General features: G+C 50.0%; 1 protein-coding gene across 1 annotated transcript; it reads left to right on the top strand.

Annotated features, from left to right (window-relative positions):
- The first annotated feature begins 2,257 nt into the window (after window positions 1-2,257).
- On the top strand, window positions 2,258-13,861 carry LOC146753454 (uncharacterized). Its single transcript, XM_085529369.1, has 6 exons — window positions 2,258-2,604; window positions 6,937-7,075; window positions 8,104-8,241; window positions 9,306-12,187; window positions 12,388-13,207; window positions 13,761-13,861. The coding sequence occupies exons 4-6, from the start codon at window positions 11,456-11,458 to the stop codon at window positions 13,859-13,861; spliced, it is 1,653 nt and encodes a 550-aa protein (XP_085385495.1). The 5' UTR covers window positions 2,258-2,604; window positions 6,937-7,075; window positions 8,104-8,241; window positions 9,306-11,455.
- Window positions 13,862-16,534: the final 2,673 nt, after the last annotated feature.

The raw sequence follows: 16,534 nt of genomic DNA, 5'->3' as shown, positions 1-16,534 counted from the left end.
TTGTAGTGAGCTGGGGTTTGGCCTCTTCTCTTGTGTAATCACTGATAGAACTAGAGGGAAAGGTTTTATGCTGCGCCAGGGAAAATTCAGGCTGGACATTGCGAAACATTACTTGTCGGAAAGGGTATTCAGGCATTGGAATGCACTGCCCAGGGAGGTGGTGGAGTCACCGATCATGGCAGTGTTCAAGAAACGTTTGGATGTGGTGCTGAGGAATATGATTAAGCCGGGAAGTATTGGTAATGGTTGGACCAGATGATTTTGTAGGTCTTTTCCAACCTTGATAATTCTGTGATTCTGAGCTGAGAAGCATGTCTTGCTCAAGTCCTGCTTCCAAGCTTAACCACCTACAATGAAGTAGATGTCAATTTTCTGGTGTCCTTCAATTCCATGTCCGCATTTTCCAAAATAAGGAGGTAACCAGCTACAGTGAAGTGAGCAATTTCAGTGCCTATTTCTGATGGTGGCAATGACTTCAGAGGTCACACTTAACTGATAGTGCCTGTTTCCATTCTGACAAAGGATGTAGTTGCAGCTGACTTCCCGAGGCTGCCATACGTGGTGGTGATGCAGCTTTGGGCTTGTGCGTTTGCATGACTCCCACCTTTCCTTTCTGTGTCTTGCAGGTCAGCTGGTGCTGGAAGCGGCCGGTATCTGAGTAGGAATGAAGGTGAGTGCAGGAGCAGCTGCTGAGGGGAGGAAGGAAGTCCATGCTAATGAGCTCTGAAGCATCTGCGGGTCCAGTACCAGAGGAGGCAGCAGTGATGCAGGGGGCTCCCCAGCAGGAAGCTGTCTGATCCAAGTGCTTGCTGAGAGTTTGGAACCCCAAACCCTTATGGTCTCTGTAAGGGTGGCTAATATAAAGATGTTAACCAAGATGGTGGTAAATAGTCAAAGGTTGTTAGCAAAGGAAAACTCACCAATGTCGATGTTTTGACCAGAAAGCTGAGGCAGTCTCAACTGGGGAGCAATCTCCAAGAGATGCTGCCTCAGTGGTGGTCAGCCCTTAAATGAGGTCTCAGAGGAGGTGGAGTCGAGATCCACCCCTTCCAGGAGCACAGCTAGATTACTCTCACCTGTGCTCCCGCAGCTGACCCAACACTTGCCTCAGCTGATTAATCAGAGGTTCAAGCTGTGATTTCCCATACAGTCTCTAAGCTGAAGGCAGCATCTCCTTGATCTGATGGTGGTGTGCCTGAGTGAGGGAGTGATCCAAGCTGGATGCAGAAGAGTCATCTTAATTTCTCTGCTATTTTACTTCAGATGACACCTATTGGGTGTTGGTTTCTTAAAATTTGGATCTAGGAGGTGGCCTCTCCCTTTGCTTCTGGTGAAAGCACAGTAGTGCAGCAGGAGTAGAAGACAAAGAGGTTTTCTTCGTGACAGCAACACCAATTATTTGATTCAAATGTGTAACTGTGATGAAGATGGTGAAGAACAGATACACCTCAAAGACATGCTTGATCACATAAGGAATGAGCATGTGATCCAAGACAGTCAGTGTGGCTTTAGCAGGGGAAGGCCATGCCTAACTAATCAGGTGGTCTTCTATGATGGAGTGACTGCATTTGTGGACAAAAGGAAGGAAACTGATGTCATTGACCTGGACTTGAGCGAGATCTTTGACATGGCCCTCCACCACATCCTTATCTCTAAACTGGAGGGATGTGGATTTGACAGGTGGACCACCTGGTGGATAAGGGATTGGTTGAAAGGCCACAGACAGAGGGTGATGATTCATGGTTCGATGTCCAGGTGAAGGCTGATAACAAGTGGTGTCATCCAGGAGTCTGTCTTGGGACCAGTGCTTTTTAACATGGTTATCAGTGACACCAATGATGCAATGGAGTGCACCCTCTGCTGTTTGCTGAGTGGTGCGGCTGATGCAGTGGAAGGAAGGGATGCCATTCAGAGGGAGCTCAACCGAGAGGTTGGCCTAGGTGAATCTAATGAGGTTCAAGACAGCAAAGTGCAAGGTTTTGCACTTGGGCTGGAGGAATCCCAGGCATTTCTACAGCCTGGGAGGAGCAGTCCTTAAGAGAAGCCCCGCAGAGAAGGACCTGGGGGTCCTGGTGGATGAAAAACAGAACATGAGCCATCAGCGTGCTCTTGCAGCTCAGAGAGCAAATGGTCCCCTGGGCTCCATCAGAAGAGGGGATGGCCAGCAGGGACAGGGAGGTGATTGATCTTCATGATCCTTGAGGTCCCTTCCAACCCGGGCCATTCTATGATTCTGTGATTACACTCGCTGTCAGAAATAACAGCAGCTGTACAGAAGCTGGATATATTTGGGGACAGTTCTTGTAACCAGCTGATTTTAAGACCTTGCCCAAGTCGTGAGTCTTAATTGCATGTCAGAAGAAAGCTGGGAAAGTGGTTATTGCTCATTCTTTTTCATTTGCTGATTCTTTCTTTAGTGTTCCTTTTCCAAAGGAGATTCTGGTGATGGAAGCAGTTGAAGAAAGAACCAAAGCAGCTCTTGCCAAGAGTGCTTGAAGTCCCTGTGGAGAGAAGCAAAGAACTTGGGCTTCCTCTGGGATGCTCCCCACCATGTCTCAGGAAGGAGACAACTGCTGTTCCACTTTCTGCTCTGTGTGTGGAAAGGTACGTCTGGGTTTCTTCTGCTTGTTTTTTCTTTCTTTTTCTGGCTTTGAAGGAGAAGGGGTGGAGCAAGGGGAGACCCACTGGTCATTTGTTACCTCAAGAACAGGATGGATTTTACATTCACTGTGAAAAACCTGGGCTAGTAGCATGGGCATGTTTCAGGCTGGACTCTTCTTTTGCTGCTTGGTTTCCTTTTGGCTACAGGGAGACAGCTGTCTAAAGGTGTGTTTTCAAACCCACTCTCCAAAACCATGTTTCATTGTTGCAGGTGGTTCAGTGTGCTCTTGCAGTGCAGAAGCTGTAGTTTGCTGTAGAATCTGAATGGTTTCTGTTCCTAGGAGAGGACTGGGAGGTGGTAGTGAGAAGAGAATTCAATGCCTGAGGTGTATCTTAGTGAGAAATGTTGGCATGAGGTGCTGAAAGTCTTGAGCTGTCAAAGGCCAGTGATGCTCAGACTCCTTAACCTGCTGGAGCAGGGTGGAAGCAAGGAGTGGGCACTGCCGTCCCACCAGCTGCACTTGGTTCTGGTCTGCCAGGTCTGTGCTGGCCTGGATTTCTTCTGAGAAGTTGGTTGGAGCTGCTTGGAGTAGTGAAGGGTGGGGAAGAAGTGCTGCTCAAGAGCTAAAGCTCGGCTTGATCATTTTGGATGGATTTAACCATGGTATCTGAAGACATAGTTTCCATCAGAATGATCCCAGCATTGTGCAAGTGTCTCAGCTGAAGCCCCTGAGCAGATGTCTGAGAGCACCCGCCTACTCCAGCTGAGCCATAGGAAAGCTGACTGTGCCCAGTAATTACAGCTTCTGCAGATTGAATGTGCTTCCAAGTGTTTTCCTTAGTGATCAATCATGTCCCAGCACTCTGATATTCCATCTCTGTCACAATCTGGAGCATCTCTGCAATCCTTGGGTGCCCATTCCCACCAGCGTTTCTTCCTTTCTCTCTTTAGAATCAGTGTGGTGCAGTTCCCTGTGTTTGTGAGCAGCAGCCAGCAGGCTGCAAGAGATCCAATGGCAGCTTTCAGCACACAGAGGGATGTGATGGGGACAGACTGTCCTTAGTGCCATGCAGAAGGGAGTTTTTACTGTCCTCTCTCAAGAAGTATGAAAGAATAGAGTTTGAATGATACTTGTGAGCAGGTGCTGTGCTGTAGGGGATGTCAGGTAACCATTCCTATGGGGGTGCGGGAAGGAGCAGTGAAAGTGATGTATTAGTTTGTGTTTTGGCTGTTAAAGAGGAGTTCCATTTCTGGAAGCAAAACTATGGGCTAAGATGGAAAACAGAAGGGAGAAGGCTGATACCTGGATAGTGGGCTGAGCTTTGGTGACTGCAGCCATTTGCAGTAGAAGTTTTGCTGTTTTGCAAAATGGGAGCTGATGATGAATGGGAGCTGCTCGAGGGACAGACTTCCATGTACAAGTTCCAGTGCCTCAATGACTTTCTTGTAGCGAGGAACCCCAAACTGAACATAAGACTTGAGGCGCAGCCTCCCCAGTGTTGAGTCCAAGGGGATGATTACCTCTCTGCTCCTGCTGGCCACACTATTTCTTAGACAGGCCAGGATGCCGTGGGCCTTCTTGGCCACCTGGGCACACTGTTGGCTCATGTTCGGCTGAGCATCAACCAACAGCCCCAGGTCCATTTCCTCTGCACAGCCCTGCAGCCACTCAGCCCCAAGCCTATAGCGCTGCATGGGGTTATTGTGGCCAAAGTGCAGGACCTGGCACTTGGCCTGGGTGTACCACATCCCATTCACCTCAGCCCAGTGAGGTTGATCCAGCTTATCTAGATCCCTCTGAAGGGGCCTCCCTTCCCTCAGGCAGATCAACACCAGCTCCCAGTCAAAAGACAAAAAGAGAAGAAAGCAGAAATGAAGAAGGCTTCTCTGAGAGCTGCCCCTGCACCTGCAGAGGTGAGTCCTTGTTATGGACAGACACAGCTCTTGTTGTCAGGGCCTCCATCTGTCAGACATGAATGAGACTGTAAAATCCTGAGGGAAGTGGCGTCCTGTTTCTGCACTTGCTTTGTTTCTTTGCAGTGTTTGAAGTGTTACACAAAATGAAGGATAAATCTCTAAAGCAGGTGGTCGGGATGCTGGCATGGTGATGTTACTTAGTAATTAGTGCTATTATTTTGTAGTATATTAATAGTTTGCTAATAAACAAAAAACAAGGGGGGGAGGAAGGCGTTCTGATAACAGAGGATGCTGAGAAAGCAGAAACACTGAATGCCTTCTTTGCTTCTGTCTTTAGTGAAAAGGCTCTCCCTCAGAAATCCCAGACCCTGGAGGTTAATGAGAGAGTCTGGACAATAGGAGATTTCTCTTTAGTCAGGGAAGAGGTGGTCTGTGATTGCCTAGGAAACATTAATGTCCATAAATACATGGGATGGGTGCATGGGGTGCATCCACGGGTGCTGAGAGAACTGGTGGAGGTCATTGCTGAGCCGCTCTCTGTAATCTTTCAGAGGTCTTGGAGAACTGGGGAGGTGCCTGAAGACTGGAGGATGACCAATGTCACTGCAGTCTTCAAAAAGGGCAAGAAGGAAGAGCCAGGTAATTATAGGCCAGTCAGCCTCACCTCTGTCCCAGGGAAGGTGATGGAACAGCTTGTGCTGGATGCCATCTCCAGAGAACTGGGTGATAAGGAGGTTATCAGGAGTACTCAGCATGGGTTCACCAAGGGGAGGTCGTGCTTGACCAACCTGGTGGCCTTTTATGAAGATGTCACTAGCTGGGTGGACGGGGCTAGAGTGGTAGATGTAGTCTACCTTGATTTCAGAAAGGTTTTTGATACTGTCCCCCATGACATCCTTATAACAAAGCTGAGGAAGTATGGGATAGATGAGTGGACAGTGAAGTGGGTCGTGAACTGTCTGACTGGCAGAGTGCAGAGGGTTGTCGTTGGCGGTGCTGAGAGGGGATTTGATCCAGGTTTATAAATACCTGAGGTGTGGGGGCCATAGTGGCACGGCTGGTCTCTTTTCAGTAGTGCGTGGGGACAGGACTAGGGGTAATGGGCTGAAACTTCTGCATAGGAAGTTCCGCACAAATGTGTGCAAGAACCTCTTTACGGTGAGGCTGACGGAGCACTGGAACAGGCTGCCCAGGGAGGTGGTGGAGTCTCCTTCTCTGGAGATATTCAAGACCCGCCTGAACACCTACCTGTGCAACGTGGTGTAGGGAACCTGCCATGGCAGGGGGGTTGGACTCAATCACTAGAGGTCCCTTCCAACCCCTACAATTCTGTGATTCTGTTGGAAGGTGGGAATGCAAGAGAGAATATTGCGAGCAAAAGCTGTGGAGCGAGATAAATGGCATGAGAAAGCAAAGCTGAGAACTAAGGAAAGCTCCAGAAGAGAAAACAAAGTCCAGTAGGGCATATTTAGACACAGGTGAAGCATCCATGAGTGCACTGAGGAGTACTAGGGTGCTCTGGAATGTCTCTTGGGCTCCCTACAGCACACATACTTGCTCTGGGGCATGTCTGGATGTCTGTAGAGCTAATTGTGGGGCCCTGAGAAACGTCTGGGGCACATTAGGGGGCACTGGCTTCCATGTGAGTGTTCCCAGGTTCCCAGAAGTCAACAGGGAAGCCTTTGGAGACCCCTTGGGAAGACTCAGTGGGGCCCTAGAGTGATGTAGCAGCTTGTGTTGGTTGCATCTGCTTGGCAGGGAAGCGATTTCCCTGGTGAGAGCTGAGTGACTGGAAGGTGATTTCCTTGGTTTAATTAATTTAATTACCTGGATTATAATTAAATAACACTGTTCAGCGTTCAATCAAGATTATATTTTTCCAAAGTACTTCAGTCATGCATCTGTAGCAGCTTTGCTAAAATATATCAAGTTTATTCAAAATTCCAGTGATGCTCCTAAAGCACTTGAAGTGCATTTGAGGGGGGGAGTGACAAAACAGCTCTGAGAGACACATCATCAGATCAGAACATTGGAACGGTAACTAATAGCAGAGATTCTGATAAGAATATTGAAGTTTTCAAATTACCTTTTCTTAAAGTTGTATTTCACCAAGTTTCATCAATGTGCACACTGAAGAGCTGACTTGTTATCTTTCTTTTTATAAAAAATCATGTGTTACAATTGAGAGCAGAAGTTATAGGATGGAACATTCTCCAAGTAAAGTGCAAAAGAACAGACTCAGTGTTCTGTACAGCGTGGGCAGATCTTGAATTATTCCAGCAGTTAACTCCTGAATTTTTTTTCAGACTCTCAGCGGAGTTTTATACAGCGAGACTGTAGGGATCATTGCTTAGATTTCCTTCAAGTACCTATGGAATACCTGTACATTCTCTTAATTGAAACACTGTCTTTAACAGAATGAAATTTGAGAAATGAAATGTAATAACTCCAATGTGAGTGTATCATCTCACCAGTGGCCTGCTAAAAGCTGTGGAACAGATGCTGTGTCAGATCGTACTCAGAGAGTGGAAAATCTTCATCAAGCTCCCTTAACAGGTAGGTTGTTGCTGTTCCAAAGAAAGCAACTGCAAATTTTCATGCCAAAGCCCAAATCCAGCTATGTGGGAAACACACGGCCCCCATTACAGGGATGTGCTGCAAGTTTCAAAACCAGCCATAATATTGCACAAGAGAGATTTGGGTCTGGCTTTGCTAAATAGGAAGGTCAGTGCGGCTGTAAGATCTGATTGGTGAGGAAAGAACCCACTGCCTCCTAACCTGTTGCCTGCCAGAATCCAAGCTTGAGATGCTAGATGCCTTGGTTTGAAGGATAGTGGAGTAACGTGAGAGGGTCACGTTTTGCCATGTTGCTCCTCATAGAGGATCCTCCTTGGAGAAGGAGGAGTCATGCTTAATTGAATGGAGGTAGGACTGGGAATTGATTTCTCAGCAGCTGGAGATAAGACTTTCTGCAGTGCTTTTCTCTTTGGTAGAATCAGTTGCCTATAGACAAGTTGCTGTCTGCTTCTGTTCTGAAGCACTAATGGACCAAAGCATTGGGCTGCTCTGACAAAACATGCCTCAAACTGCTAGACACGAGCTGGACTGTAAATCCATAGTATGCTTTCTGTCACTTGGTCTCTTTAGTTGCTGACTCTATCTCTGGGGTCTTACTGACAGGCAGGACTGTGTTCAGGATGGCTTTTTGGTGCACACGCTGCAGACAGAGGCTGCACGGGCTGCTGCCTCTTCACACGGTGCCACTTCTGCACTGAAGGCATTTGCTGTTGGTCAGTTTGTTCACCTGACAGTGTCATCTAGCAGGTGCCCACAAATACTGTTGCCTTCAGTGTGTCGTATAATGCTTGATGAGATGTACTCCACTTCAGGAGGATGGCACTCGGTGGTTTGTAGGTGCAGTCAATGCCACGCCATTCCTAGTTCTACCTGAGTTGTGCACCATGTGCCCAGAACCAACCCAGTTATTCCGGTTGCATATAAAGCCCTGAAAAGCCATCAGTCACCAGTTTATTTGTTCTGCCCCAACATCTGTGCAGCCATTTAAAAATCCTTTTCTTTTGCAGGTCCCTTGCAGCCCGTCCTGGCAGCCTGCAGTAACGAGTCCTTTTTCCATCGCTGTGCCACCTTGCTTTGTTACTGCAGGCTGGACATTCAAAATACAGAGAAGCTCCTGTTGTACTGCAACACCTCTCTGATATAAGGTAATCCCTTCTTGCCATTATTCTGTTGGTTCTTGTAGAGATCAGTACACATGGGAACTTTTCTCTTTGTCCTTTGTCAAAAGCTCTGCTTTGCTGTTTGCTTGCTCCAGTGCAGACAATGCTGGACGTTCTTTGCTGGCAGTTACCTGTCTGTGACAAACATTTTCCTTGGTAAAGACCTCGGGACACTTAATGCTGCATGTGACAATGGACACCGGCCAACCTGACATTTTCCAGATAGATAACGAGTTACAGCCATGAGGCAGTCCAGGCTTTGGGGGGATTGTTAACCTTTAGAAAAGAGGTTTCCATTGCAGCCAATCCATCACCAGTATGCAACAGGGATCTTTACTGCGTCAGTGGAAGAGTGCTGCTGGCTTTCATGGGGGCGTTACTTAATGGGATTGTTTGGTTTCCCAAAGCAGACATACGAGCTCAGCCATTGTTTCCCTTATAGTTCCTTATTTCCAGAGCTCTGGGATTTGTTGGGATTTCTTAGGAACAAATCTGAACTCTGGGAAAGTGGTGTTTTCTTGTGAAATACCTTGGTCTGAATCACAGCTCTCATTGGAAGTAAACTAAAGTTAGCTCAGAAATCCAGATTGTTTGAAATAAAGAGGATCCTACAGCCAGTGCCGTGAATCTTTTTAACTGGGCTCTGAAAAACTCCTGGAAGTGAATTCTTTCTTGTTATCACTGGCTTTGTAGCAGCCGTTTTTACATTTGCCTCAATATCATTCTGGGTTTTCTGAGTGTGTCCCGTTCCTGAAATCTCACTTCTCCTTGGGGAAATCCCCTCACAACCTTTCCTGCAGATTCCACTATACAATGTCTCAATAGCACTTAGTCAAGTGAAAGTGCAGTACCTGATGATTTTTGCCAAGATTTTTCTGTCTGTACCTTGGGAACTTTCTGCCGGGAGACAGAATTACACCAAACTCCTGAAGTAATGCAAGTTTTTCCTCATAAAATAAGCCATTTTCTGTAAATTCTTTCCTGTGTTGCTGTAACTCTCCAATTTTCAGTGATCACATGTCAACTGTTTTATGCAAAATCTTTTTCAGGAGCAATAAGGAGATGAATTGTTTCAGCTCCATGAACCGACTGCAGATCTGCAGAAGACGTCAGACCCAGTGAATTCTTCCATCTGTTCCAACCTGAGTTCCATCGTGTTTATAAATCTGGGAGCAGAGCAGAGTGGCACTCGTGCTGCCCCTGCAGACACAGCTCACTAGCAGCATCTGCCAAACACTGCCAACATCACTGCCCAAACTGCTGCACCACAGGTGGAGGTTACTGCCAGATATACATTGTTCGGAACACCAGAGCCAATACAAAACTTATTTTAATGTGAGTTTGGAATTTATTTCCCAATCAATCCCCATCTGGCCTCTAAGTTAAGATGGGGGAGGTGCCATCCCCAGCCCTGCACAGCAGCCTCCACAGCTCACACGGTGATCACCCATCCGCTGCACATGGTGTCGAGTGACGTCAGTGTTCATTCCCAGAACATAGTGCTTTTTAAAGTGCAATATGCAGGAAATCCTGGTTAGGAGAAGCATCCAGAATGTCAGAGGATGGTCCGAGTGGAACAGTTCAGATGTTTGCTCTATGATCTCTTGTCTTCAAGCTTCTTCTAGGAAGGCTGTAGCATTACGAACAGAAATACATTACCCTTTGATTACACTTTGCATGCCACATGCACTCTGTTAAGTTTTAACATATCAAGCACTAAGTGTTGTTGCAGTGCCATTTGCAATGCTTGTTGCACTTGTGAGTTTAATTCTTCAAAAGCATGTCTAGTCCAATTTGACAACATGTGGACTTGCCAGGTGGTGTTTTCAAAGATGACTTTATGTTTTGCCAGGACAATTTATAGAGCAAATATGTTCTCTAATATCGTAGAGATTCTCGGTCCAGCAGTCAGCTCTGAACTGAGCTGAACACTCGATTTGGGCAGCACTATCACTATACCACGCTACAACTCTGAACATTGCTCCAAGGCTAAATACAAATAGAATTTTCCATTTGAGCATCTCCAAGGCAATCCAAATGGTTCAGGATAAAGACTGATTTGGCCAGTTCAGGTATTGATATAGTCTATAGAAATTTCAGAGAACAGAGTGCGTAGGGCACCCCACCATATAAATTACAAGAGGGTGACCCCAGCACATTCACATCTCTTATCAAAACTTAGACACTTTCCAACAACCGTGTTCCCAATGGGCCTCCTGGACTGGTGTTACAATCAATGACTCCATGACACTACATCACGTTGCAAAGGGCTTTATGATGGGTTTCTTCTGTGACCACATCTAACTGATAGCAGATAGGTCCCTTGATTCAAATCCCAGTTTGTTAGGAAGTTGGAGATACCATGGATAGTTACACGTCAGTCATCATCAGGTGGATAAAAGCAAGGAATGAAGGTGTCAAAAGGAATGGTACCACAGTGCAGGGAGTGCTGGTGAGCCAGGACGACCTGTACAAACTGTGTTAACCCCAGTGTGAAGTTGAACCGTTCTCAGGACTGACATCACCACCCACAGCCACCCAGAGATAATATTGTTAAGAAGCACGCAGGCCAAGCTCTGGGAAGCAATTACGGCAAAGCCAGCTGCCAAGGGTTAATGCTTATCAAGTGATTCCAGTGAAAGATCGGAGTCTGGATTGGTTGGGGAGGGAAGGATTTGTTGTTGTTGTTGTTTGTTTCCTTTCATCTTTGTGTGTGTTTCCATCTGTTTGGTTTTTAAATACTCCTTAGTTTCTTTAAAAAATAATTAAAACAATTCCAAATAAGCATGGCACCATTGAACTTATAACTCCAGATGAGCTTGATAATACTGACAAATTCCGCCGCAAAAACACATCTACCTCTCACACGTGGAATCTATGAGCAGAATCTAGCACAGAAGGCCACTGCCCCGCCCTCCACTATGAGCTGGGCCAGAAGGCCTCACTGTCCAATAGCTGAAGGCCACTGCCCCGCCCTCCACTATGAGCTGGGCCAGCACACAGCACAGAAGGTGCTGGCGCAGCACCCCCAAGGCATTCACTGTCTGCACACCCTTGCGACAGGGACGAGAGGCAGTGGGCGCTACGGGGTCAGGGGCAGCTGTCCTTGCAGACCCCACGAGTGAGAGCAGAGCGATTGTTGGTGGCCTTTGGCCAGAGCTTTTGGAGGCCGAAGGTCTCTTCAGCTTCAGATCTTGCCATGGCCGTGCTGCGAGGCAGTGCGGGACGGGGACAAGGCAAGTGCAGCCGGCCCTCTCCCCGCCGGGGCCCGGCACAGCCCGCAGCCTGCGCTGCGCAGCAGGAGGAGAAGAGCTGGGAGCTGGAGGTGCTGCAGGCCCAGCTGGAGGGCGAGCGGCTCCACTGCCAGGAGCTGCAGCGCCGCTGGGCTGCCGAGAGATGTGAGCTGCAGGAGGCGGCAGAGCGGGAGCGGCAGCTGCTGGCCGACCAACTGCATTGTGCCTGGGAGAAGCAGCAGGCCCAGGAAGAGCAGCAGCTGAAGGAGTGGGAGCAGCGGCAGCGGGCGACGGTGACCCGGCAGCTGCTGCGCTGGAAGGAGGCCGAGCTGCGCGCCACAAAGGAGCTGCTGCAGCGGGAGTGCGATGCAGCCCTGCGCCAGGCTCGGGAGCTGCAGCAGCAGCTGGCCAAGGTGCTGAGGAACCCCCCCAGCCGCAGCGAGGCGGCCCATGCCCAGCTGCAGGACGTCCTCAGCAAGCTGCGCTGGGAGACGGATGGGGAGCAGCCCGCCTGCATCCACCACCTCCAGCAGCAGCAGGAGCTGGAGAGGAGGCTCTTCAACCAGTACGTCGTGGGCAGCTTGGAAGACGAGCTCCGCAACGGAATGTCCTGCTCCCAGGACGGAGAAGGAGCTCTGCGCCGCCACTGTGCAGAGCAGGGCTCCAGTCGACCGGCCATGAAGGACGCTCACGTCCAGGTGAGATGACACACTGAGAGAGTGGGGATTGTTCAGCCTGGGGAGGGAGGGGAGGCTCCGCAGACACCACTGGAGGCACCTCTGGGCAACGTGAGCTAATGGAAGCTGTCCCTGCCCTTGGCATGGGCTTGGAACGGGAGAGTCTTGAAGGCCCCTTCCTACACAGACCATTCTGTTATGGTATGATTTTCTGGTTCTAGGTGCCAGAGACAGCCAAGGAAGACCTGGGGCTCCCTGGAAGCCGGCCCTCACCCCGCCGGGGCCCGGCACAGCCCCCTGCCTGCCCTGCGCAGTGGGAGGAGAAGAGGCAGGAGCTGAAGGCACTGCAGGCCCAGCTGGAGGGTGAGCGGCTCCGCTCCCAGGAGCTGCAGCGCCGCTGCGCTGCTGAGAGACGTGAGCGGCAGGAGGCGGCAGAGCGGGAGCGGCAGCTGCTGGCCGACAAACTGCGCTCCAAGTGGGAGCGGGTGCGGGTGTCAAAGCTGCAGCGCCTGCGGGAGCAGAGCCTGAGGCAGTGGGAAGCAGAGATTCGCCAACTGCTGCGGGAGAAGGAGGCCCAGCTGCGCCAGATGACGGAGCTGCTGCAGAAGCGGCGCAACGACACCATCCGCCACGCATGGCATCTGCAGCGGCAGCTGGCGGAGGCGCTGCTGAGGAGCGGCAGCAGCAGAGCGGACCGCAGAATGCAGCAGCAAGTCCAGCGGCAGCTCTGCTGGAAGTCCCGTGGAGAGCAGGCCGTGGAGAGCAAGCGCCTCCAGTGTGAGCTGCAGGAGCAGAGAAGGCGCTTCCTGCACTACATCCTGGAGCACGTGGAGGGGCAGCCACCCGCCTCCTGCAGCGGGGCCAGGGCCTGCCGTCGGGCTGTAGCAGAGGTGGGTGTTCAGGCTGCAGAGCAACAAGAGGCCCTGAGCAACCTGGAGAGGCAGTGCCAGGCCCTGAAGGCCCACAACCACCCTGAAGGCCCAGAAGCGTGCCAGAAGCTGCAGAGTGTCCAGCAGGCTGACGTCAAACTTGGAGCACTCGGCAAGCGTCTGGAGGAAAACTGCACACAGCTCCAGGAGATGGGGACAAAGCTGAGGCCGCACGGAAATCCCAAACGGGAATGCTCCAAACCCCAGGAAAAGCTGGGGGAGCCGAACGTTTGGACAGCGGCAGTCTGCATCATGCATTGTCGCAGACCATCACCACCAATACGAAGATTCATAGCTCGTCACAGCTACAATCCTTTTGAGGGCCCGAATGAGGACCCAGAAAACGAGCTTCCACTGACAGCTGGACAATACGTTTACATCTGTGGAGACATGGATGAGGATGGCTGGTTTCTGGGAGAGCTGACAGACGGCACAAGAGGACTGGTTCCTTCCAATCTGGTGGAAGAAGTTTCAGATGATGAGCTGGATACCACCGTGCCTCCAGGGCTTCGTGATCTCCTGCTGGATACCGATGATGAAGAGTGACCAGGCAGCAGGAGAGGGGCAGAAAGTGATGGTCACCATCCAGAAATCTGTGCCTGTGTGTTGGCTTAGCCTGGGGGACACCGAAATTCCTCTCCATAAGACATCAACATCTTATCAAGATTCCACCTTTCTGGATGAAGGCTACCTCCTGCTCCACTTGATGTTCAAGTGGAGTGTGGTCCATCAGCAGCAAGACCTTAAAAATTCATCCCTTGTATGACTGAGGATTTATTTCATTGGACTGGATTAAAAAAAAAAAAAACCAAAAAAATTCACAAAATACACCAAAACAACAACAACAAATATTATATATTATATAATATATATATAGTATATAATTATGTACTATATACTATATATTATGTGTAATATATAATATATATTATATATATTATAATATTCTAAAAAAAATAAAAACAACCAAACCCAAAAAGTGTGTCCAGTCTTCTTGGTTTTTGGCAGTCCGCTTTTGTAAAGGTACAAGGAAAGGAGGAGGCTGAGGAAAGCCTCCAAAGTCTTTCTCAAGCGCTCTACCTTCAAGTATTAAAATCGAGAGAGAAAGGAATCATCACTGCTTGCCTCTGTTCTTTGAGACACCTGAAGTACCTTGGAAGGCCACACTGCCTGAGCCCTACAGACAGTCTGTCCCAAAGCAGCTGTTTGATCATTTCCATTGGTTGACAATGCATAGCGCTTGCATTGTCTGCAGGCACAGACTCAGATGCACAACCACATCCTTAACTGTAGGTCCGTACATCCTTTATGTACATGCTCATGCTCCCCCTTGACATTTTCTCTCTGAGTGTGAGTGTCAGAAGACATTAATGTGCTCTGGACTCTGTGGGAAGAGGGTGTGCAAGGACGCGGTGGTAAGTGTGTGTGGCTGTCAGGTGAGTTCCCGGACGATTGGAGGAAGGGTCACGTCACTTCCATTTACAGGAAGGGGAGCAGGGAGGACCCAGGTAACTACAGGCCGGTGAGTCTCACCTCCGTGCCTGGGAAGATTATGGAACAGATCCTCCTGGACAACAGGCTCGATCACATAAAGAACGAGCACGTAATCCTAGACAGCCAGCACAGCTTCACCAGGGGAAGGTCATGCTTAACTAATCTTGTGGCCTTCTATGATGGAGTGATGGCGTTGGTGGACGAAGGGAAGGCGACCGATGTCATTTACCTGGACCTGAGCAAGGCCTTTGACATGGTCCCCCATCTCATCCTCATCTCCAAATTGGAGGGAAGTGGAATTGATGGGTGGACAACTAGATGGATAAGCAATTGGTTGAAAGGGCGCAGACAGAGGGTGGTGGTCAATGGCTCTATGTCCAGGTGGAGGCTGGTAACGAGCGGTGTCCCTCAAGGGTCTGTCTTGGGACCGGTGCTCTTTAACATCTTCATTTATGACATCGATGAGGGAATGGAGTGCACCCTCAGCAAGTTTGCTGATGACACCAAGCTGAGTGGTGCAGTCGATTCGGTGGAGGGAACGGATGCCATTCAGAGGAACCTTGACAGGCTGGAAAGCTGGGCTCGGGTGAACCTAATGAGGTTCAACACGGAAAAGTGCAAGGTTTTGCACTTGGGCCGGAAGAACCCCAGGCACCTGTACAGGCTGGGAGGAGTTGTCCTTGAGAGCAGCTCGGCTGAAAAAGACCTAGGGGTCCTGATAGATGAGAAACTTAACATGAGCCAGCAGTGTGCTCTGGCAGCCCAGAAAGCAAATGGGATCTCCACCCATCCAGGAGAGGGGTGGTCGGCAGGTAAAGGGAGTTGATTGTCCCTCTCTACTCTGCTCTTGTGAGGCCCCATCTGGAGTACTGTGTCCAGGTGTGGAGCCCTCAGTACAAGAATGACATGGAGATTTTGGAATGGGTCCAGAGGAGGGCCACGAAGATGATCAGGGGGCTGGAGCACCTCCCCTATGAGGACAGGCTGAGGGAGTTGGGTTTGTTCAGCCTGGAGAAGAGAAGGTTGCGGGGTGACCTCATTGCAGCCTTTCAATACCTGAAGGGAACTTACTCCTAGGAGGGGAGTAAACTCTTTGAAAGGGCTGATAATAGCAGGACTAGGGGAAATGGTTTTAAGTTAAAAGAGGGAAGATTTAGGTTGGATGTTAGGAGGAAGTTCTTCACTAGGAGAGTGGTTAGGCCCTGGAACAGGCTGCCCAGGGAGGTTGTGGATGCCCCGTCCTTGGAGGTGTTAAAGACCAGGTTGGACGGGGCCCTGGGCAACCTGATCTAGTAAAGGTGTATGTTTGGTGGCCCTGCTAGGCAGGGGGGTTGGAACTACATGATCCTTGAGGTCCCTTCCAACCCGGGTCATTCTGTGATTCTGTGATTCCGTGTGTGTGTGTGTGTGTGTGTGTGTGTGCAGGGATGGGGTGGTGTCCATTGTCACGAGCACAGAGGTGTGCAAAGCGGTGGGCGATTGCTCCGTTGAAGCAAGAAGCAAGCGTGCCAGTGCTCCAGTTGTAAGGAAGTGCATTGCTGGAACAGGGCAGAGCTGAGCCTGCAACTGCAGCCTCCTTTGCACAGCCCAGCTGTCAGAGGGTGAGACAGTTGTGCTTCCTGAGCAGCTCAGGGACGTTGTGGCCAGAAGCAGCCGAGTCCAAAGTTCCTGGTGTGAAGTGCTCCGAACATCGGGCTCTCTGGGCGAGCTCCCGGCTGACAGCACTGCTCCCCTCTGCCCTCGCCTGGGCCTGCTGGGAGCTGCAGGAACTACCACTCCCAGGATGCTGTGCGGCAGCCCCGGGCGCCGCCATGACAGTGGTGTGTGCAGTGCTGTGCAGGGCTGGGCCTGTGGGCTCAGGGCACCGGGTGCTCCTTCCCTGAGGCTGCCAGGAGGTAAGGCACCGTGAGGGTGGTTTGGGGGAGAGCAAAAGACGTAGAGAGGA

This window comes from Coturnix japonica, chromosome Z, assembly GCF_054131305.1.
Source record: "Coturnix japonica strain WE chromosome Z, WE-NBRP24, whole genome shotgun sequence".
NCBI lineage: Eukaryota > Metazoa > Chordata > Aves > Galliformes > Phasianidae > Coturnix > Coturnix japonica.
The sequence above is the reverse complement of the archived record's forward strand: the minus strand, read 5'-3'. Positions and strand labels throughout refer to the sequence as shown.